This window comes from Miscanthus floridulus, chromosome 18, assembly GCF_019320115.1.
Source record: "Miscanthus floridulus cultivar M001 chromosome 18, ASM1932011v1, whole genome shotgun sequence".
In the NCBI taxonomy this organism is placed as follows: Eukaryota; Viridiplantae; Streptophyta; class Magnoliopsida; order Poales; family Poaceae; genus Miscanthus; species Miscanthus floridulus.
In genome coordinates, this window is record NC_089597.1 from 20,024,574 (window position 1) to 20,047,535 (window position 22,962).

Here is a 22,962-nt window from a genome sequence, read left to right on the forward strand (position 1 = left end):
TTAATGGCGAGGCCGTGGACGCATTGAATCTACCCGAGATGACCTATCCTGCTAGACCGTGGACGACATTGTGACAACGGAAACTACAAGGGAGGGAAAATAGGGGGGGTCGGCCTGCTCTCGGCATGACATTCATAAAAGGCGAGGGCGATTGGGGGTGGTACGGCTGTCGTGGTGGGGTTATACGCACGTGGCAGCCACGGCTGTGGGCACGGCCAAGTGTCAGTGCCACGAGTGCGCCATGTGCGCACGGCAGGGGGCAGTGCCATCGGGCTGGGCCAGCGGCGGCACAGAGGCGTGAGGGGGAAGCACGGACGCGACGACGAGGCAGCCGCACAACTCAAGGTAGGGAGGGCAACGGGTGGGGCAGCCGCGCGGTAGGGCGGCAGCGGCGGCCGAGGAGGGTGCCAAGGCCATTAGCTAGCAGCAGGCGCCACAGCCAAAGATGGCCAAGCCACGGCCACGCCACGGCCAGGCCAAGGGTGGCCCCCACCAACCTGTGGCCACACGCGCGCACGACCAAGTGCAGCCATGGGGCGCACCAAAACGCAGTGACCGCGCACTCTAGGCCGAACGGGCAGACAACGTGCTATGCATGAATTTTAAAGCGTCAAAACCAACCGCTTAGAGCCCTGTTGAGATTAAAACCCGAGCTCAAGATTCTAGTAGACCCTAAGGGCTTCTCGTTCGAACAACGAGCACGGCCGGAGGATGAGCATCGAGGGAGATAGAGAGGTGCCCACGACATGATCTAGCACGTTCCAACGAAGTTTGAGAATTTTTTAAGAGGGCAACGTGACACCCAACCCCAGTACAACCTATACCATGCCCAAGTACCCACTTAGAGGCAACCAACCATACGAAAACATGAAGCTAGTGTTTAAACATTTTAGTTAGAATTTAATTACCAAAATAGCATTGTCTACAATCCTTTTTAGACTTAGAAAAAGGGCAAGGGTTCATAAATGACCATTAACACTTTTGCCATAATTTTTAAAATGTCTAAATCTTATTAACTTCAACCAACAAGTATTTCATGCAATAGTTCATACTCCATACCAACCCATAGGAACAGATTATTTAAGCACTCTTTAATTATTTTGCTCGATATAATTCGCCAAAAATGGTACTTTAAACAATAGTTCAAGTGTTTGCCGACTTAACAAAAAAGCTTATCTTAATTTCAAATTTGATCTTTGAGCTCTCCAGAACACTAATTAACAACATATGTTTTCAAGAATTAAAGTTGCATTTTCCACTACATCACTTGCTCACCATCTTCACATAAGCACTATACACAAGTCATATTTTATTTTGTTTATAGAAATTGTTTTTGGTACCAAACAATTAACTACTTATTTTATTCTTTTTGTTAGTATTTCCATAGTATTTTTACGCACCGAGTAAATTAACTTAGATTTTATTTGATTTCCCTCAACCATAAAGGTAGGTCGCACAGGGTTTGTTTATCATTTCATACGTGATTTTAAAATTTTCAACTCGAGAACTTGTTTTGCTAATTTCCCTAAGACCTTAACCTAGGTGCTAAGCAAGCTCGTAACACCAGAGGTGTTACAGGATCCGCGCCCTCTTCTCCGACTCGCGCGGCGTGTCCTTATTCTCGGCTCCAGCACGCGCGGCGGCGCCCACGTCCTCATCATTCATCGGTCAGCCAACGTCCTTGTCCTTGGCTCCGACGTGCGCGCGGCTCGCGCCCTCTTCTCTGGCGCGAGCAGCGGGCCCTCGTCCTCGTCTTCCCGACGCGCGCGGCGGCGCCCTCATCTCGTCCTTCGTAGGTCGGCCGGACTCGCCCTTGTCTTTGGCTCCGGCGCGTGCGGCGCCCTCATCCTCCTCTCCGGTGTGCGTGGCGGTTCCATTGCCCTCCTTGTCTCTGGCCTCGCCCTCATCTCCAGCAGCGCCTTCATCTCCGGCCTTGACATCGTCTCCGCCAGCGCCTTCTTCGTCTCCGGCCGCGGCCTTGACCTTCGTCTACTGCCAGGTGGTAATACTCGTTGCCAACCCCTTGTCATCCCTTCGTGTTGTGTGAAACCGGGCTTGGAAAGATGCTGAATTTTGATACATAGGGTTTATTGATGTGAATTTTGGTATATACAGACTTATAAAAAAATTGACTTCAATGATATACATATATGAATTTTGATATATTGACGTGTTACGCATTTTGATATATTGACTTATGTGATATGAATTTTGATATATAAAGTTTATTGATGTGAATTTTGATATATAGACTTATAAAAAAATTTGACTTCAGTGGCATACATATATGAATTTTGATATATTAACTTTAGAGTTTATGCATTTTTGTATATGATAAATATTGACTACACAGTGATTTGAATTTTGATATATAGGGTTTAGTGATGTGAATTTGGATATTTGTAAACTTATGAAAAAAATGACTTTAGTGATATGCATTTTTGTGTTTGAAAAATATTGTCTCCGCGATATGATTTTTGATATATTGACTTTAATGAGAAGAGATGGTTGGACGTAGTCGTCTCCCTCCGTCGGAAGTAACAGGTTTCAATGGCTATGTAAAGTGGATGGGATTCGATCCAGTATTGCCGGATGTATCGTTTAATCATCCAAGCATAGTAAGCAACTCTATATGTTTCCAATAAATTAATGTGTCAAATACGCTTGTATAAATATATTTTTTGATATGTATATATATGTGATTCTTAAATGGACCGTAGGTAATTGACCCAATCATTTGGCTTAAAGAGACACTCTCAAATTTTGGGGTTTAGGAAGTGGTTGTTCAGACCTTTCATGTAGATAATGGTCCATTAATCCAATATCGAATTGGCTTTTCCATCGCCGCTAGGATGGGTAGAGGTGTTGTACAAATCTCAGAGATGGGAATAAGGACACCCCAGCAGACTGTTGCACAAAAATATGTTGTCATTGCATGTGTAACTAAGCTTAAGAAATATTGGGTACACCTTGCCTACACTATCCTCCGTGCTGATACAAGCTATAAATATGGACATGCATCATGATGTTGAGGGCTTTTGTGCAAGCATTGCTCGGAATAACCGAAATGATGTGGTAAAGTCGAAGTCGATCTCATAGCTTATATCTGTATTTGTTGTTATATGTTGCAAAGCTTGGTTTTCATAACCTTTTTTCTGCCAACACTTACAGGTTGAGGACTATGACTTAACCTACAAAGGGTGCAGTTTTGAAGCCATTCTAAACCAGACAATGTATTAATTGGGTTATGATTGGAAATATGCTCATGAATGGCCAACACTCACTATGGAAGGATTTCAGGCAAAGTTGCTTGCGACTAAGAGGGGAGACCCACTAACTTCTCGAGCACCGTTAAACGTCATTAGTAGACCCTATGCTCGTAGTTGTGAAGCAAGAGAGAGTGCACTAGTTAAAGCGTTGGTCTTCATCAATGATATTTTTGGATACCACATCGGTGACCTACACTTCACCGAATTGAAAATACAAGAAAGTCAACTTCATTAGGTAGTAGTGGTGACATACGGGGGTGTTTGGTTTGGCTTTTGGCTGTAGCTTTTGCTCCTAAAAGCCCAAAAGCCAACCAAAGGCCCTATGGTAGATCTACAGCTTTGGCAAAAGCCAGCTTTCACGTAGTTCATTTTCTAAAGCAGTGGGAGAGCTGCTTCCACCGACTGTGGGGTGAAAAATTACCTGCAATGCCATCATTATGTGCGTACTGGTTCGATTTGCTCGTGGCTCGTCTTCTTCCGCGTGAAAGAAAGAGCGCCGCTCCTCCGCAAGCAGGCTCGGGCCGGCGGCGCATCTCCCCTCTGGCAGCCTCTCCTCTCTGGCGGCGCCCCTCTCCTCTGCAAGCAGGCTCGGCCAACGGCGCATCTCTCTCTCCCACTTGCTCGCTCTCACTCTCCCTCTCTGCCATCTCCCAGGCGCACACGGCATTGCCTCCCACACGAGCTCCGCCGACCAAATTCGCCACCATCATACCGCCTCCTCCCAATTTGCCGTGCACACAGCTCCGCCTTGACTCCCTCCTTCCTCCCCATAGGTTTGCGCCGTCGCTCATCTAGGGTTGAGGCCACTCAGGCCGGTTTTCGCCGCTGTGCCACCATTGCGCCTGAGCTCAAGCTCAGCGTGGCCAGGCCATCTCTGACCGTTTCTCTCCCTCCTAGTGCTTGGATCTAGGCGCGGCCACATCCCCAGTGCCGGCGAGCGCTGGCGTGGCCTCGTCCCATCCTCGGCACCGGCGGATGCGGGCGCAGCTCCGTCCCGTCCCCAGCTATGGCGGCGCAGGCGCGGCCCCGTCCTCGGCACCGGCGGACGCGAGCTATGGCCCTGCCCCAGGCTCTCTGGGCTCGCGGGAGCACCACCCCTCACCGGCCTCTTGTTCCCCGTGCTCATGGATAGACGAAGACGCGTATAGAAAAAAAACATGAGAAAAATATGTTGAGTGACTGACAAGTGGGGTCGGCTGAGACATGGGACCTGCTAACAGCTGCTTTTCCAAAAAGCTACAGCCGCTCAACCAAACGACTTTTGGCTTTGTCCACGGCTCACATCTCACAGCTGCTTTTCCAACAGTTACAGCTCACAACAGCTTTCTAAAAGCTACAACTCAACCAAATAGGCCCTATGTTTGCATGAACTTTGGGGAGTACTTGGACATGTAGTGTGTAATGACTTGGTTTAAATTTATTATGGTTTGTATGAAATTTAATTGTGGGATAGATGATCATTGTAGTATACAACATCTTATTTAATTAGTTTTACTCTTAATATGTGCGCACAATATTCAATGCAAAGAAACTGTAAAAGAAAAAAAGAGAGACATTCAGTCCCGGTTGGTAATACGTGGCAGCGCCTGGGGCCAGGCTAGAGCCGCCTTTACTTCCGGTTGGTATTACCAACCGGGACTGAAAGTCCCAAATCAATCCTGGTTAAGAGGACCGGGACTAAAGCCGGGCCTGTAGTCCCAGTTGAGAAACCGAGATTAGAGGGGATTTTCCAACCGGGACTGAAACCCACTCCTATACCAGTGTTACTCTTCTCTACTGCTAGTTTTCTTTTGAACCTTGAGTCGAAATAGCACACAGATGCCCAAGCTAGTCTAGTACCCACATCACAGCGACAGCATTATAATCCGTGGGTTGGGTTTTTTAACCTTGACCTGCACGTGGTTAGGCTTCAAATCTAACCCTCTAATCTACTAGCTAGTTTCGCGAGGATCGATCGATCAAGCTCCAAGGCCGGTGACGTGGCAAGTACTAGTCCCATGCACATGGTGTCATGCGACGTCTCTCTGTCCTGTCTATGCAGGCCAGCGAGTGGATAGCAGGTGAAACCGTGGTCCCCCTGCAACCAATCTCCTGCGCTGCAGACATGGCCTCCAAAACCACGTCCGCGCCCGCCCGCCCCGCCCACCGCTTCTCTCCACGTCAGCCGATCGTTTGGGGTCCTTGATGCCGCCTATAAATCCTCGCCCTCCTCTGCTTCTGGCAACACATCCATCGTCCTCACATCCTCTTCGCTCACTCCAACTTTCAGTGCCCCTCACTGCTGACAGAGCTGCTTCTTTTCACTAGCCAAGCCAAGTCTGCAACCGCAAAGATCCGAGATGTCGACGGTGAGCCGTGCATCCCTTGACCAGAAGCTTGCCCTCGCCAAGCGGTGCTCGCGAGGTAACTGCACATACTGCATGCACTAACTGGCCTCAAACACTAAACTTGGCTTAAAATAAAGGGCTATGTAGTATGTACACTGACCTGACTCATGCTTTTGTATGGATGTTTGCAGAGGCGACCCTTGCCGGAGTTAAGGCGGCAGCTGTGGCAACTATCGCCTCCGCTATTCCCACCGTGAGTTTCCATACTTTCATGCCATTCCATCCTATAAATCTCAGTTTTTTTTCCTTATGATGCTGGCTAGAGCACACGCGTAATCGCGAAACAGCCCTTATCTATATACATCTCTAACTTATCGTTTTGCTGCGGTTGTTCAGTTAGCGAGCGTGAGGATGCTGCCGTGGGCAAAGGCCAACATCAACCCCACCGGCCAGGTACTCATCATCTCAACGGTTGCTGGGATGGCCTACTTCATCGCCGCCGACAAGAAGATTCTCTCGCTGGCGAGGCGGCACTCGTTTGAGGAAGCTCCTGAGCATCTCAGGAACACCTCCTTCCAGGGCACCGGTCGCCCGCACCCGGCTTTCTTCAGGCCATGAGAATGGGATGAGACATACGCGTCGAGCTACCTCTTCAATTCGTCAGTAGTACAAGCATCAGATGCCGCTGATGTCTGAATAAACTGCTAGGCTGACGCTCTAGTAGCGCACTAAACATCGATGCACTAGTAAAAGTATTCTAGCGTTGTAATTACCTTGTACTATTGGTGCTCAATTCAGAAGATATAATGAATGCGAATTTAATTTCTGTTACCAATTACCTTGTACTATTGAAAGATTGTAAAGAATCATCTCCATACCGACAGTTAGTGGCCAAATATGTTGCCTTTGCAGGAAAAATAGAGATTATATACTAAATACTATTACTAATTAGAGAGAGTTTGATAAAACCTTACAGAATGATCATAAGAAAGCTCTACAAAATTATCATATAGAAATCAGAAACGTCATCCGGTAACCCCTGACAATAATAGCTATAGGATAATCCTTATATGTCATTACAAAAAAAAAACTCGATCCGTGGTGGCTAGACAACCCCAGGTATTCTAGCTTAAAAAGAAGATCTTTTCACGTAGATCGAGAAAACCCTGGACTTCTGCCCCACTCATACACAACGGCCCTTATCTGTCACTATAAAAAACACAACATAAGATAATCCCTAAATTTAAATTTACATTACCACCACCTCTGCAATTTTGAAAGATAGTATGACATCTAAAATAATCCTACTATAAATATCTAATTATCTATTATTACCATTACAATAGAATATAACCTATATAAGCCATCTTTACCGTAAGGGGGATCCGATCTGGTCACCGGAAACCTATACACAGAAAATAGGCATGTGTCTGCAAGGGATAAGCTATCCCTCAGTGGGCAGCACGTGGGCAGTCACCAGCGCGCGGCAGCCCAGTCACACTCAGATATACTGCCGCTGCCGAGCTGAAAACTGGGAGCGCCACACCAGTGAGTCCGAAAACTGAGGGCACAGCCACCAACCACCGTCATTTAGAAAATGCTTGTTTCTTTTGATCGGTGTTGATAGAATATTGTTGGTAGTCCTCCGAGGGTATTCCATGAAGGTAGATTGATCGGTAGAGAGGCGTGTAATCAAGAACAATAAAGCAACAGAGACACACGAGTTCGACAGGTTCAGGCAGAGAGGCGATGCCCGGAGTAGAGCCTGACGGCGCAACTGTTGTCGGAGAAGCAGGCCTGACAATTTGCTATGGCTCACTCCTAGGTGCTACCGTGCTACAATGTTGAATCATATAGGAAATGAAATCCTCCATTTTTCCTATAAAATTCCTGTAAACCAAAGTAGACCTAAGTTTCGGAAATCTGGTGGATGTTCTCTACGCACTTTAGCACACCTCGCTCATGGCTCATGGTCCTGATACAATTAGCTGAGAAAATGGTAGTAATTAAATTTCCACGAAGACGGCAGATTACTGAAGAACTTAATTACATATTGATGCCGGACCAACTTGGTGACAACTATCCTTAAATCTCAGCTAAAGGCACCGCACCTTTTAAATAATGGAGCGAATTCTATTAGCTGGTGTCCCTTTCTTTTTCGCCGGGATTTTGACTGAACAAGGACAGTGCTTTAGCCTCAGTGCACCCTTTTCATGGAAATAATGGTCATAAGACAACACAAAAGCATAGGACTTCTTTCTTACGAATTAAGCATTGATCAAGCATACTAATAAAAAATGGTGCACAGTTCCGCTTAAGCTAGCATGGGCGTACATGATCTTTTTTAGCAAGCAGACTTAGCCTGGTTTTGCATAGCTAGCTTGTGCAGGACAGTGGACTCTTTGGTTTTCTTTTGAATTTGATTTAAAGATTGGTCCACTATAATTTCCCGAAAGTATATAGAACATGAAAGTTCGCTGTGACCACGACGGTGGTAAATAATTTTTTTTGGTTATGATATATGTTAGGAAAAAAATGAAGCCATCTCCGATCCAATGCAAACAATTTCCGAACCGTCATTTACTCATTTTGCATTGCTGATGGCTTAATATTGCCTTGTTTCTCACTTAACTATTAGGACTTCCTCTATGTACCTTCTTGCACTCTATTGTACACGCATAAGCATTTAATTTAATATTCTATGCCATAGCACAATTGAAACATACACATAGGCGAAAGATGACATATTATCGTGTTAACACAATGATTATCACTACTATAGAAACAATTTCAGGAGATAGGGTTTTTATTTTAAGAGGCGGCACTTTTACCCAACTGCCTCTATAAATGATTCTAGGAGACAAGAGATCTAGGGAGAAGTTCAAAGCATATCCCACTTCTGAAAAATGGATTTTTAGAAGTGGATTTCTTAACTTGACCGCCTCTATAAATGTGCATTTAAAAAAATGGCTATAATAAAAGGCTTGTCTATGGAAATCCCTAGGGCATCTCGAACGAATTGGATGTCGAGCTCAATGTGCTTGGTTTCTCAATGATGTACGTTACTCCTGGACTTAAAAACCGATGAGATGATGTCGCGGACCGCCACGGTACCCTTAGGAATGTTGTAGTGTAGTTCACCTAGCAGTTGTCGGAGAGATGAGTGTGCATGCATACATGAGCATGTCTTAACGTGATTGAGCGAAAGAAAACGGACCGACAACTTTCATCCTCCGGTGGGCTAAATTGCCATGCATGAGGCCGAATCCAATCACAAGGCATATGTTGCGCGAATATACTATAATATCACGTAAATCGACACGCACTGGACTTTTGATTTGTTTATGGGAGTATGTTATATATAATAACAAAGTAATAGCACACATGAAAATAGGAAAGGCGTCTTGTTACAATAATCACGGAAATGCCAGGCCCCCAAGCATTTCGTCGCCGCCTACCGCCACTGGTCCCCAATGAGACCGTCGTGACCGTGTAGGGAGAGGGAGAGAGAACATGTATAAGTAGAGGACCGGGGGGACGACACCTACGACTCATTAGCAGCGCACCAGTCAGCACTCGCCGCCATTGCCAAGTTGAAGCTCAGCTCCTCACGTACTCGATCTTCTCATTTGCCCCTCACTTAGCTTAGTTGACTCGCAATGTCGGGGCAAGCACACCAAGCTCCATTCGCCCTACTCCACGTCATCCTCGTCATCATCTCCTTCCGAGCTGGAGGTACCGTATTATAACTAAGCTGCCAATCCATATAGTACAACATATGCACGTCGTCAAAGAGGACCTAGTGACCTACTTGTGCTCATTTAATTCTTTCTTTTTTCTTTCCCTTGCACTGTGTCTGTCTGGTTCGATCGATCATCAGGTGTTTGCGCGAGAACATTGACCATCACGAACCACTGCGGGCACACGGTGTGGCCGGGCATCCTGTCCAGCGCGGGCTCGCCGGCGCTCGAAACCACGGGCTTCGCCCTAGAACCGGGCCAGTCACGGTCGCTGCCGGCGCCGCACGGGTGGTCGGGCCGTCTCTGGGGCCGCACGCACTGCTCCGTCGACGCCGCAGGGAGGTTCGCCTGCGTCACGGGCAACTGCGGCTCCGGCCGGCTGGACTGCGCTGGCCACGGCGCCAAACCGCCCGCCACGCTGGCCGAGTTCACCTTCGACGGCCACGAAGGCCTCGACTTCTACGACGTCAGCCTCGTGGACGGGTACAACCTGCCGATGCTGGTAGAGCCGCACGCACCGCACGGCGGCGGCGGGGGCGCCAGCTGCCTGCTGACGGGGTGCGTGATGGACCTCAACGCCGCGTGCCCCGCCGAGCTGCGGGTCCGGGACAGCGCCGCCGGTGGCGCCGCCGTGGCGTGCAAGAGCGCATGCGAGGCGTTCGGGACCGCGGAGCACTGCTGCCACGGGGAGCACGGGAATCCCGACGCGTGCTGGCCGACGGCATACTCGCAGTTCTTCAAGAAGTCCTGCCCGCGGGCCTACAGCTACGCGTACGACGACGCCACCTCCACCTTCACCTGCGCCGGCGGCGGCACGTCGTACGCCATCACGTTCTGCCCGAGCACGACAAGGTGATCGATGCTGCAAATTCCTCCCACTAGTGCTAAAATTTTATCCATCTGCAGCGTAAGAATATCTCGCTAATCGTCTGGTTTTTGCTTCGTTGTTAACTGCAGTGTGAAATCGGTAGGAACAGATCCGCAAGTACGAGCGGCCGTCGGTGGCGGGCGACTGGCGTCGTCGTCGTGGCGCACCATGCCGTCCATTATTGAATCCAGCCTTGCCTTCCTCGGCGTCGCCATGGCGGCGCTTTCGTATGTCTTTTAATTTATAAGAAGTATCAACCGAGGAGCGAGTGGTTGCACACATGGGAAAGGGAAGAAATAAAGAGCCCTAGGGGCAGGCTGATTCATGCCATTTTTCTTAATTTATTTGTTAATCTGGAGCATACAGAGATTAAAAAAATCGCGACCAAGTAGTCATCAAATCAAATGGAATGAATTCATTGATCTCTACGGCATCATAATCTCTCACTGTCCATACAATAGAAGCTACTGAATCAACCTTTTTCATTTTTCTATATCCAGTATTATTAAAAGAAGACACGCATCACCTGTACAAGTCAGTCCTATGTATGATGAGGTGATCGAATCACTTACAGCGTGTGTGGTTAACGGATTGAGCCCATTCGGTATGAGTTGCTCCCGCATGCAAGTAGAATGGGTTTGTCCGTCTCTTTTCTTGGAATGGACCTCTCCTGCAGAAGCGATATATATATATATATATATAAGGAACCTCTTCTTGCTGGATACATCGAACTCGCGCTGCGAACCAAACAACGCCGCAGCTAGGTTCGGTCTCTCATCAGGCAACTCATGTGTGTAAGCTTCATGTATAATGAAACACATGCAGTAAGCTTCCATCTCTTCGAGAACATATTGAACCAGCACATTCTAAAATTAGACCCAAAAACTCCATCAAAAGTACGTACACGTCATGAGGCAAAACAAGTATGCACAACCAACACTTTATTAACTAAATCAACTGAAGGTTTAAACCCTCACTCACCTCATCAGGCAACGAAGACAAAGAAAATAATTAAAAGAACATGAACATACACCAAAAAGAGTCCCACCGACAACTGTTGTTTATAGTTAGGTTACAACAAAGGGCCACACATGAACCCTCCCCGATGATAACAAGAGACAAAAGCCTTACCTACTTCCCTACACCCTCCCTAACCAACCCCCACAAACGCAAAAACATATGTAGCCTCGCTCCAAACATATTTTTTGGTAATATTTCTTGTCCATAAATTATCTATTTCTAGAAACTTCTATAGTAACTTTTCTTTCAAAAAACATAGGGACAAACCCTTCACTCACCCCATCACGCAACGAAGACAAAGAAAATAATAAAAATAACAATAGATCGACAAAAAAGTGCATGGTGGACTGACTATTGCATACGGTTATGTTACGACAAAAGACACAAATGCACATGGTCCGACAACAAGCGGCAAGCACCTTCCCTACTTCCCTACGCCGTGTGATGACTAACCCCCTAACAAGGATTATAAGCTGGTCCTCACCCTTTTAAAATTTCAAGGTGGCACTAAACCAACCAACCAACTACAACCACACAACGGCCAACTATTACATGCTACCGATGGGCTGTGATGTTACACCTTTCATGCGTCTCTAACCTTGTTCTATGACAATTACATATTTTGAATCATAAATCTATCGCGTTACTTTGTATGTCACAAAGATTTATGACATTTTTAGTCACAGATTCTTTGACCGTGCCACGTAGGAGAAAAAACATAATAAATGTTGATGTGGCGCTAACTTGGCGGTTCATAAAAATGCCATAAACATAATCGTGGCATGTTAAACTCTGTGTTGCAGGTAGGCTTATAATGGGTCAAGCCCATTGTTAGAGCTAGTTTTTTCGGTCTAGCCCACATTTTAATATTTATGATTCTTTGGTCCATTTCCCATTTATTTTTACACATCTCACACCAATAGGCCATATAGATTAGAGATTAGTCCAACCCATATAGATCATAGATAGGTTAGCACAACCCATTTAACATCACATAGAGGCCAAGATCAATATATTTAATCAATAGTTCAAATACATAATTAACATATCTCGTCACATTTTAGTAATGACCAAAAGCAAAGAAACAACAAATATATTATCATATTCTATTAACACCATTTTCCTATATAATGAAACACCTACAACAACATGAACCAGCACATCTTGAGATTAGACCAAAAAAACCATCAAAGTACATAAGTCATGAGTTAAAACAAGTTCGCACAACCAACAGTTAATCAACTCAAGGTTAAACCCCTCATTCACCTCATTAGGCAACGAACACAAAGAAAATAGTTAAAAGAACATGAAACAGACACCAAAAACAAGTCTCATCGACAACTATTGCTTACAGTTATGTTATGACAAAGGGTCACATATGAACCCTCTCCGACAACAAGCGACAAAAACCTTCCCTACTTCCCTATACCCCTAACCTACCCCAGCAAGTGCGGAAACGTATATAGTCTCGCTCCAAACATTATTTTTTGGTAGCGTTTCTTCTCCACCATAACATAATCTATTTCTAGAAATTATTATAGTAATTTTATTTAAATAAGCACAGGGACAAACCCTCCACTCAACCCATCACATAACGAAGACAAAGAAAATTAAATAACCAAAAAGAACATGGCATAGATAAAAAAAAGTGCCTCGTGGAGATTTTTTTTAATTTTAACCCTTTTTTAATATAATTTTAAATCTAACACTGACGAATTTTTTTAAAACTAACACTTTTGGCCGCGCCTATTGCCCTGGCGCGGCCAAATGCCTGTGCCGCGCCATGCATGGTGGCGCGGCACAGGGCTGACGTGGCGTGGGGCGGCCGGGGGGTCGCTGATGTGGCGCGTCAGTGCCGCGCCGTGTTGCGTGGCGCGGCAGGACCAAAGATACCGCACGAGCACCCACACCTGCCGCTGCGCCCGCCGCTGGCCCGGGCTACCTGGATGGTAGAATCGAAACGCGTCGCGCCAGTATATTGTTCAGTTTTTTCACGGTCGAATAGAGAATTTGATAAGCCAATGATTAGTTTTTCGTCTTTCATAATACCGTTATGCACCATTTTAACTAATCAATTACAAAAAATTGCTACCGGTGTCCAGATACGCCGGGACTGCCGGTTCCCGAACGCAGGGTACTTAATCTCGTCGGCAGTGCTGCCACGACTCAACGAAACGAATAAGAAGCAAGTTGACAAGCTGCCACATAACATATTCATTGTTTTGACATAAGTTTGACATAAAATAACCAAATAAACCCACAAGTTTCGGATGTCACTATTCGATTGACCAAAACAAACTAAGACCTAGGAGTGTAAGGATCCCTCGGACGCCTCTGTCTCTTCGGATTTGTTGGCAACACATTGGGAGTGTAGCCAACGTCGGTATGGTCACGTCGACGGTGCGTACGGCTCGTATCCTACAGGTATATGATACGCACGATTACTTATAGTTCTTTATGATCGTTAGTTCATGGAGCCTACGTACTGAAACAAACTATCTTTGTTAGTACCTGTGAGGCTCCTTGGGTGCCAAACGGGGCACTACCTAGCTGAGACATGCCGATCTCGTCCTGCGGCCATTCGTCCCACTGGCCGTGCTGTCCGTGGAAGCCCGGGGGTTCGTCGTCGTCGTCATCGTCGTCCTCCTCGTCCTCGGCTGCAGGGTCCTTCCCAGCGCTAAGATGTGGTGGTGTACGCACTGTGGAAGTGGCACCCTGCGTCATCGCCTGAGAAGAGCCGGCTGGTGTCCTCAAAGAGGCTGAAGACGCGCCACCCGACCGCGCGGGGAGTGGCGGTTCCTCATAAGGGGTGTCCATGCAGCTCAACTTCTGAGCTAGCTTCCTGCAGCTCTTCTTCACCTTCTGCATAAATAGACGTTAAAGTTAGTTCATTAGCCAAACGCATATACAATAAAGAAATATTTTTGAAACGGACAAGTTTATGTTTACCTCCACAAAAGCCGCGAGAACGCCTGGCCCCTGCCCTCTAGACTCGTGAAGCTGGAACGCTGCTTCGTTGGACAGCCTTGACAATTGTGTCACCTGGGTACAGAAACGCGGTGGGACAGTTTTAGTACATATACTTAATACCAAAAGGATAACAAATTGTACCATTTAAGTATCTTACCACGTATCTTTGAAGCGGGGCTCTCTGTAGCTGTGTGTCCTCCCTAGTGGTGACGTCATACACATCTTCGATGACATCTTCCTCTGAGTCCTCGTCAATCGCCACGTCAATGTACGGGGGCTTGATATGTGTCCTCGTAGACCTATGAAGCCACCGCATGTACTCGTCGAAGGTGTGCTGGTCGTGTGGAGAACCCTCAAGGACCACATGTGGTACCCTGGTCTACCACAAATGGATGTACGAGCTGTGTGTCGCGCGCCAATCCTTGGTCTTATACCTCTTCCTGCGGTCAAACCTACAGCAAAACGATGTTAGTTGTACCAAACACACCTCTGAATTGTAGCATTGTTATTAATCGATAACGCACCCATGCAATTCTTGATTGGTGGAGTACAGCGGTGGTGGGCACCATGTCATTCTTCCGAACCGTCTGCAGACCCGGATGGGCAAGTGAATCTCGACCACATGGAAGAAAATAAGAGGGACGTCGTAGCGATACTCGTGTGACTCATCCCTAGTGATAGGACTCAGATAGTCCTGGAGCTCTGGAGAATCCTAAGGACACCAAAACACCTGAAATTTCGTAATTGTGTTAGGTTGTGATATAGTGTACATCGAAGAAGACACTGCTACGATAGTATAGAGAGCGTAACCTGGTGCTGTGTCAGGACGTCGAGACCGTTCGTATACTCCCCGTACTTGCGCCACGCATTCCCTCTAACTAACTGTGCTTCGGTTTAGATATACAGAGCTGTAGGGAGTGTATCATGCCCGTTCCATTGCTGCATTGAATACGATAACGAATTAGCAACAAATAATCTAATCATATTTAATTGCCTAGAAGAATATAATGAACCGAAGTACTTACCGGTAAACCATTATTAAGGGGCCTCCCAACGGGCAATCGTTCCCAACACCAAACCTGGAGTAGGTAGGAGCAACCCCCAAGGTTCGCATGTCCTGAGGTGCGACGACAGGCAACACATAGCTGTCGATACGTCCATGCCAGGACTGCGCTGCCCCAGTTGTACCCCGCTATGTTCTCCCACGGCTGGCGAAGTATGTCAAGGAAGATCCAGCTGATGGTGTTGCCCGAGGCGTCTGGAAAGAGGAAAGCACCAAGAAAGTGCCAGAGCCACACTCGAGCGAACCTATCGATCTGTGCCTCCTCAGCTTGTGGGTCCAAGTACTCAAAGCGCTCTGTGATCCAGGAGGACGAAACACCAAAACTTTTCCTGTAATTGATCAAAGAAAATGAGACTCGATTGTTGCAGGAAAGCAATGCAAGTATTAAATAGGCTTGAATTTCTCACTTATTTTTCTTAGAAGCCTCGTCGTCCGGTGGAAGAAAACCAGTAAACTAAGCCACCAGCTCCCTCTAGTGATCGTTGTCAACTATCCCTGTCACTGGAAGTCCCCCCAACCGAAGGCCTAAAATAGCCTTTACGTCCTGCAACGTCAAGGTCATCTCGCCACAAGGTAGGTGGAACGTGTGGGTCTCAGGCCTCCACCTGTTATAAGAATAGAACGACTGTTAGTTGCCTCCAATTTGTTACAAGAAAGTTTACGTACAAAGAATGCACTCGCACCTGTCTACAACTGCAGTAAGTAGTGCTGGGTTAAGGGGCGAAAGACCGTGGTTGACAACACGGACAAGCTCGAGGAAGCCGGCACGCCGTATGTACGGCGTATAACGCTCATACCACTGATGTGCCCTGGTGTGAGTGCGGGGCCTCAAAGGAGGCAAGGACACCTCTGCGTCGTTGTCACTCAAGATGTGTGCTCGGTGCTGGTCGTCGTACTCCACCTCTAGAATGGGGTACAACGGGTGCTACATGGGAGGGGCCATCCTGTTACAAATTGATAAACAAAGCGTTAGAGTATTCAAATTAACAAAATTTAAATTAACATTATGTAGCATTGCAAAATTTAAACTACTTGTAATGCAATATGAAAACACATGTATATATCGGCACAAGGCTAAGATAAACAAGCGAGCAAAAGAGGTAAAGCCCGATGGTCATGTGCTATGGACGTGGATAGGGGCTAGAGATCGTAAAATAAACACCAGCCAAGAAGCGAGGGAGCGAGTTACGCTCAGCGTTACGGCCACGGTAGGATTAACCCACGATCGAAACGTTCGAATGAATTACGATCCATCGACCGGCTCGCTACGATCCCTAACTAAATAACTAACTACAAACTAAATAATAAATACCTAATCAATCACCAACTAAATATCCTAAAACAATAATAATCACAAACTAAATAATCAATACCTAAAATCTAAAAACTACCTACGTAAATTACAAACTAATTATCCTAATACAATAATAATCAAAATAACTTTAAATCAAGAGAGGTACCTTAGGAGCGAGCGGCCTTGACGCGCCGGCGTTCGTGGCGCGGCCGGCGAGGGTACTGCGAGGCGCGGGTGGCCACGGCTGGCGGGAGCGGCCGGTGAGGGCGCGGGCGGGCGCGGCGTGGGCGGGCACGGCCGCGTGCGGGCGCTGGAGGCGTGCGCTGGGCGGCGGCGGGGCGCGGCGGCTGGCTGGCGGCGTGCGCGGGCGAGCAGGGGTGCGTGCGGGCGGGGGGCTCGCGCGCTATATTTATTTGGCCTTGCCGCGCCCTGATCCATGGCGCGCCCATGATGGGTGGCGCGGCAGGACCGGCCACGTCAGCGGCCCCCTGCCGCGCCATGATGGGTGGCGCGGCAGGACCGGCCACGTCAGCGGCTCCCTGGCCGCCCCACGCCACGTCAGCCCTGTGCAGCGCCACCATGCATGGCGCGGCACAGGCATTTGACCACGTCAGGGCAATAGGCGCGGCCAAAAGTGTTAGTTTAAAAAAAAATTCGTCAGTGTTAGATTTAAAATTATATTCAAAAAATGATTAAAATTAAAAAAAAATCCTCGTGGACTGACCAAAGTACACATATGCACCCGCTCTAACAACAAACGACAAAGCACCTTGCCTACTTCCCTACACCTTGTGACAAGGATTATAAGCCCGTCCTCACATCATTTATACAGAATTGTTATCATCAGAAAACGAGTGACTGTTTTTTTACTATTAAGAAACAGAAGAAAAATTATGTCTTTTTTACCTTTCCATTTGAGTCTGCTCACGTTTAATTTGTTTATACAGTTCAAAGTTTGTAGTTACAGCGCTGATAATTTGTTTATTTGCATACTTTTATACCTTTTATTTACACCAGTGGCCAGTTCTGTGTGTGTAGACCGGCACGCTTCACACTTGCATGCAGAGCGCATGCAGTGACAACACGTCTCGTTTGGCTGTTGTTGTCATGTCTCCCCCGTTGCATGCACCGCGTCATCACATCTTACAGATCATGCTTCATGGTCGCTTATCTTTCTGATACTTGTAGCACACAGATGCCGCCGCTCGAATCCACAGGCTTTACCTTCCTTTTTCCAATCAAAACCACGTAAGTCCCAATGGTTAGGTTTCGTTTCGGCAACCGACACAGAAGGCAGCATCATCTCGTGTGAGGCGATGCAAACAAACAGCCTGCATGCAGAGCAGAGCACACTGGCGAGTGCTACTGATAGGAAAGTGTGCAGCGGACGTGGCCGAGGACGTGAACCGCGCGCGCGCACCCTGCCCGTCCGGGCGGGCTACCACCGTTTCTGCTCACGCCCCGCGTGCGCACCCAGCGCCTTCTCAGGCCGCGATCTGGCCATCCGGACGTGCGCTTCGTCTGGGCCCCAAAACCACGTCCGCCGCGCCGACGACGCGCCCACCGGACATGTGCCGCCTCCTATAAATGGACAGCCCCCTCCAGCGTCTCCTGCATCCCAATCTTCCTCGGCCCTTCTATACTCATCAGTCACCAGTCATCAGTCATCACAACTGAGAGCGACTAGCTAGCTCTGCGCTCAGGATCACCATGCCGAACACCGTGACCTCCGCGTCCGTCGATCAGAACCTTGCGCCAAGCAATGCTCGCGAGGTATAGATTCAAACATATACGCGCATCTACACTGTGGACACAAAGACTGAATACTTTGGTGATGCTTTTGCTTATTACACGATGATCGGTTTCTTTGTGCACTGATGCTTGAGTACATGTCTATGCATGCAGAGGCCGCCCTCGCAGGGTTCAAGGCAGCAGCTATCGGGACCGTCGCCACTGCAATTCCCACCGTGAGTGTTCATCTATGATCGATCTATCTCAGCATGTAAATCTAATCGCCATATAGCATAATAAACCTGTACTATGTGATTTTGATATCCTCTCTGTTGTTCAGCTGGCTAGCGTCAGGATGCTGCCATGGGCTAAGGCCAACATCATCCCCGCTGGCCAGGCCCTCATCATCTCCACAGGTACATATATCTCACTCCTCTACGGCCTAGATGCCTTCACATGTCAGTGAAATAAACATGTTCTGTATATGCCTGTTTTGGTCCAGGAAAACTGGATCCTGCAGTTGCTGGCATGGCCTACTTCATCGCGGCGTTTAAGAAGATCCTCGCGCTGGCGAGGCAGCACTACTACGAGAACGCACCTGAGCACCTCAAGGACACCTCCTTCCAGGGCACCGGCCGTCCCCACCCAGGGTTCTTCAGGCCGTGAGCGAGCAAGCTACCACTGGAAGCACTAGTTCTCAGCCGTCGATGCAGCATGTCCAACAATAACCTACTACTACTACTAGCCTATATACTACTACTGGCTAGTAGACATCGGCGATCGATGTGCTCCGAGAAACTGTAATAGCTTATTAGTGCTCCAGTTTATTCACTGTATCTACCTTCCATCATATATTAATATATACCCTCCTATTTAATAAGTATACAACTTTGTGCGCTACATGACCGTGAAAAACGAGATGGCAAAAGGCTTTTCCTCTTCAGATCAATGGCCGACATAGTACAATTAATTGTAGTGTGCCATCCATGTCCAATTTAAGAATAACTACAGCTTTTTGTACAACGATGGTTTTTAGTTACACTCGATCATACACTGAGATATACATTTTCACACCACTAATTATTAGATACAAGTGGCCGGCTTTCTCTAACTATGCACACAAGCTCAAGCCAAACGGCAAAACACAGTTACATGTTCTGGATCAACTCGATCGACCTAACAAAACCTAGCTTGTTTCATCAACTGTTCTACTTCTACAAAATCTCACTCCATCCGATCAAGTTTGCACAACCAACACTTCATCAAAATTATCAACTCAGGGTCAAACCCCTCACTACTCACCTCATCAGACAACGAAGACAAATAAAATAATTAAAAAGAACATTAAACAAACACAAAAAATGCCTCATGGTAACTATTACTTGTGGTTATGTTACGACAAAGGGCCACAGATGAACCCTACCCGACAACAAGCAACAAAAATGTTCCCTACTTCCGTACACCCCTAATCCCCACCACCGCAAGTGCAGAAACGCATGTAGCCTCACTCCAAACATTCTTTTGTAACATTTCCTCTCTATAATATAATATATTTCTAGAAACTTTCATAGGGACTTTTCTTTAATGACGTAGGGGCAAACCCATCACTCACTTATCAGGCAATGAAAACAGCAAAAATAATTACAAAAACATGAAATAGACACAAAAGTGCCTCATCAAATTATTGCTTACAGTTATGTTACGACAAAGGGCCACACATGCACCCGCCCCAACAACAAAGAGACAAACACTTCGCTACCTCCCTACACACTGTAATCCACCCCCACAAGTGCGGAAACATATGTAGCCTCGCTCTAAAACATTGGTTTTTTAGTTTCTTCTCCATAACATAATCCATTTCTACAAACTTTCATAGGAACTTTTCTTTAACAATGCAGGAACCCTTCACTCACTCCATCAAGCAACAAAGTCAAAGAAAATAGCTAAAAAGAACATGAAACGGACACAAGAAGTGCATCGTTGACTGACTATTGCTTACAGTTATGTTACGACAAATGACATATATGCACCAGCTCCGACAATAAGCGACAAATAAACCTTCCCTACTTCCCTACACCCTGTAACGTCAACCCACCCTGCACATGTGAAAACGTATGTAGCCTTGCTCCAAACATTACTCTTTTTTGGTAACATTTCTCTCTATAACATAATCCATTTCTAGAAACTTTCATACAAACTTTTTTTTAACAATTCATGCGTCATTTGTTCCTCATGGACCAATTATTGCTTATAGCAGGTTTCTCATGGACCAACTATTGCTTACAGTTATGTTACGACAAAGGACCACACATGCACCCACTCCGACAACATGCGACAAATACCTTCCCTACATCCCTACACCCCATAAACCACCCCACATGTGCGGAAGCGTACGTTGCCTCGCTCCAAACATTACTCTTTTTAGGTAAGAATTGTCTCTGTAATGAATCCATTTCTAGAAAATTCCATAAAACTTTTCTTTAGCAATGCAGGGTCAAACCATTCACACACCTCATCAGAGAAAATAACTAAAAAGAACCTAATATAGACACAAAAAAAGGTGCCTTATTGACCAATTTTATTGCTTATAGTTATGTTACGTTAGAGGACCACACACACACCTGCGCTGACAACAAGATACAAATACCTTCCCTACTTCCCCACACCCCATAACCCGCCCCCCACACGTGCGGAAACGTATGTATCCTCGCTCCAGACATTACTCTTTTTTGGTAACATTTCTCTACATACCATAACCCAATTTTGCAAACTTTCATAGGAACTTTTCTCTTTCACTATTTTTTCCACGTAGTGTTTCTGAGAAACTTTTCATGGAACATTTTAATGAAAATATCTCCAATAATGAGTTTTTCAGACAACTTTTCTAGAAAACTCATTGATGTGTACCTGTACCACAGGTACCCTCAACAAGGCATGACCACTAAAAATCGCTAAGCACCTACCCGACTTCGATCAATTAGCCATAGGCTCGGAGGCTACACCCACTGGGTTCGCTCCTGATAGACTTGATCATAGTGAGGCCAGGGGACCCACATTTGACATCTAGGAAGGCCCTCCAATCCGTGTGGACTGAGATCTCCCTCTCTAGGATGCACACCGCGTCAAGCAACCACAAGAGCCAGGTTCCAAAGTCGGCTAGGGTGGGTTTTGCAATGTTGTCAAAATGCAAAGTATATATACTTCTCCATTGTGGTCCTCTCGTTGAAGCGATTGAAGAAAACAGAACATCTAATTGAAGAAAACAGAACATCTAATTTGGAGTAGATTCACCCAGGAAAAGCCGGCTAGGTCGGTTTTGAAACCAGTTAGGCTGGTTTTTGCAGACAAATCAAAGTTTGAAGTTGCTTTTTAACATGGTTTGTAATAGGTTTTAGCCCCCCCTGGGATAGGACCACCCCTACTTGTAAATACAAGGGAATCCATGCCAACTGAGGTATCCAATCGAACCAAACCCAAACCAATATACTCTTTACCTCTTTTGCCCTAATTTTTCCAACCCCATCTTGTTGCTCCTCTCTTGATCCAACGACCAAGGCTTGCTGGTCAACCTAGGGCAACCCGCCCAACGTCCACGCCTTGACCCCCTCCTGGGCGAGAGCTTCGACGATTCCTTTGCTAGTTTGCCCAAAAAGTAGCCGTTCTTCGCCAAATAAGCGTGATAGTCATCCTTTACCAGTTTGCTTGTAAATTTAGTCACCCTTCATCACAAAAGCATCATAGTTACCCTCCCGGACAAAATCTAGGAAACTTGGCGAGGCCATGTTGCAAAGTAGCTAGTGTTAGCCCGTTGTGGGACAATCTTTGCATCAACAAGCCTTAACTGAGTCAAACCTAGAATTAAAAGAACGTGTACTCAAATTTTCAAAAAACGACTGCTTCACAACGCCGTTTTTTGACATGTATAATTGATTATACCGTTGATTAGCAAAAATAATAGGTATTGAATGAATACCCTTGAATACCCCTAGCCCCACCCGACCTTAATATATGTTTCATGCAATTATTAGATTCTAGGATAAGCTCTTGGAAGAATTAATGTTTGAAGTAGAATAGGTTAAGGTTTAATTTTCTGTTTCAAAAGCTAGCTAACCTCCGTTTGGGGCATGTGATCCTTTCAACCTAGAAGGTGGCAATGCCCTAGTCTCTCTTTCATAAACCATATGTAGTTTCCATCAAATATTTCTTTTTCTGAATTTTGACTTTTCATTTGTTTTTCTCCTGTAGTGTTTTCTCACTCTTTTTTATTTTTCCTAACAGCTTTTTTGCAATGATACTTTTTTTTGCAAATTAATACATAGCACACTTCATTTTGCCAGTACTTACAATTTTTTTTTTGAAAATGTTTCTAAATAATTTTTGGTTCAGATCAACTTACCAACAATACCCTTACAAGCATTGTCCACATTGGGGAGGAGGTCTGTACCCATGCCATGGAGGCGTCCGGCCTTTGCTGCAGCCCAGCCGAAAGCCCAAAAGCCCGAAACTAGGACTGCCAGGCCGAGTCACCGACTCAATTCAAGAGAAGAGCCATCGACACCAAGACATCATCAGAAAAGATCCCTCTCTTTTTCACAAAGGGGACGCTTGGATCCCTTCAATTTGGAGAAATTAAAATCTACTTAATGGGTTAGATTATTTGTCGTAGAATTTGAGATTCCA

The 22,962-nt window shown here is 46.3% G+C and overlaps 3 protein-coding genes and 1 pseudogene across 3 annotated transcripts; 3 read left to right on the plus strand and 1 right to left on the minus strand.

Moving 5' to 3' along the window:
* The first annotated feature begins 5,506 nt into the window (after window positions 1-5,506).
* LOC136521825 (early nodulin-93-like) lies at window positions 5,507-6,431 on the plus strand. The gene is made up of 3 exons (XM_066515589.1): window positions 5,507-5,672; window positions 5,788-5,849; window positions 5,993-6,431. Exons 1-3 carry the CDS (start codon window positions 5,609-5,611, stop codon window positions 6,212-6,214), a joined length of 348 nt encoding a protein of 115 aa, XP_066371686.1. The 5' UTR covers window positions 5,507-5,608; the 3' UTR covers window positions 6,215-6,431.
* Window positions 6,432-9,172: 2,741 nt separating this feature from the next.
* Window positions 9,173-10,610, plus strand: LOC136521823 (thaumatin-like protein 1b). The gene is made up of 3 exons (XM_066515587.1): window positions 9,173-9,331; window positions 9,477-10,188; window positions 10,294-10,610. Exons 1-3 carry the CDS (start codon window positions 9,256-9,258, stop codon window positions 10,442-10,444), a joined length of 939 nt encoding a protein of 312 aa, XP_066371684.1. The 5' UTR covers window positions 9,173-9,255; the 3' UTR covers window positions 10,445-10,610.
* A 2,901-nt stretch (window positions 10,611-13,511) lies between these two features.
* On the minus strand, window positions 13,512-14,261 carry LOC136521824 (uncharacterized). The gene is made up of 3 exons (XM_066515588.1): window positions 14,174-14,261; window positions 13,736-14,086; window positions 13,512-13,642 (listed from the first exon to the last, which is right to left on the minus strand). Exons 2-3 carry the CDS (start codon window positions 14,039-14,041, stop codon window positions 13,523-13,525), a joined length of 426 nt encoding a protein of 141 aa, XP_066371685.1. The 5' UTR covers window positions 14,042-14,086; window positions 14,174-14,261; the 3' UTR covers window positions 13,512-13,522.
* A 4,000-nt stretch (window positions 14,262-18,261) lies between these two features.
* LOC136521826 (early nodulin-93-like) lies at window positions 18,262-18,948 on the plus strand (annotated as a pseudogene).
* The last annotated feature ends 4,014 nt before the right edge of the window (window positions 18,949-22,962 follow it).

Excerpts from the sequence above, each read along its gene's own strand:
- LOC136521825 (XM_066515589.1), top strand. The coding sequence starts at position 5,609 with ATGTCGACGGTGAGCCGTGCATCCCTTGACCAGAAGCTTGCCCTCGCC. Across the intron at positions 5,673-5,787 it reads CGCCAAGCGGTGCTCGCGAG|AGGCGACCCTTGCCGGAGTT; the intron begins GTAACTGCACAT and ends GGATGTTTGCAG. Across the intron at positions 5,850-5,992 it reads TCGCCTCCGCTATTCCCACC|TTAGCGAGCGTGAGGATGCT; the intron begins GTGAGTTTCCAT and ends GCGGTTGTTCAG.
- LOC136521823 (XM_066515587.1), top strand. The coding sequence starts at position 9,256 with ATGTCGGGGCAAGCACACCAAGCTCCATTCGCCCTACTCCACGTCATC. Across the intron at positions 9,332-9,476 it reads CATCTCCTTCCGAGCTGGAG|GTGTTTGCGCGAGAACATTG; the intron begins GTACCGTATTAT and ends ATCGATCATCAG. Across the intron at positions 10,189-10,293 it reads TTCTGCCCGAGCACGACAAG|TGTGAAATCGGTAGGAACAG; the intron begins GTGATCGATGCT and ends TGTTAACTGCAG.
- LOC136521824 (XM_066515588.1), bottom strand. The coding sequence starts at position 14,041 with ATGGACACCCCTTATGAGGAACCGCCACTCCCCGCGCGGTCGGGTGGC. Across the intron at positions 13,643-13,735 it reads GCACCCAAGGAGCCTCACAG|GATACGAGCCGTACGCACCG; the intron begins GTACTAACAAAG and ends ATATACCTGTAG.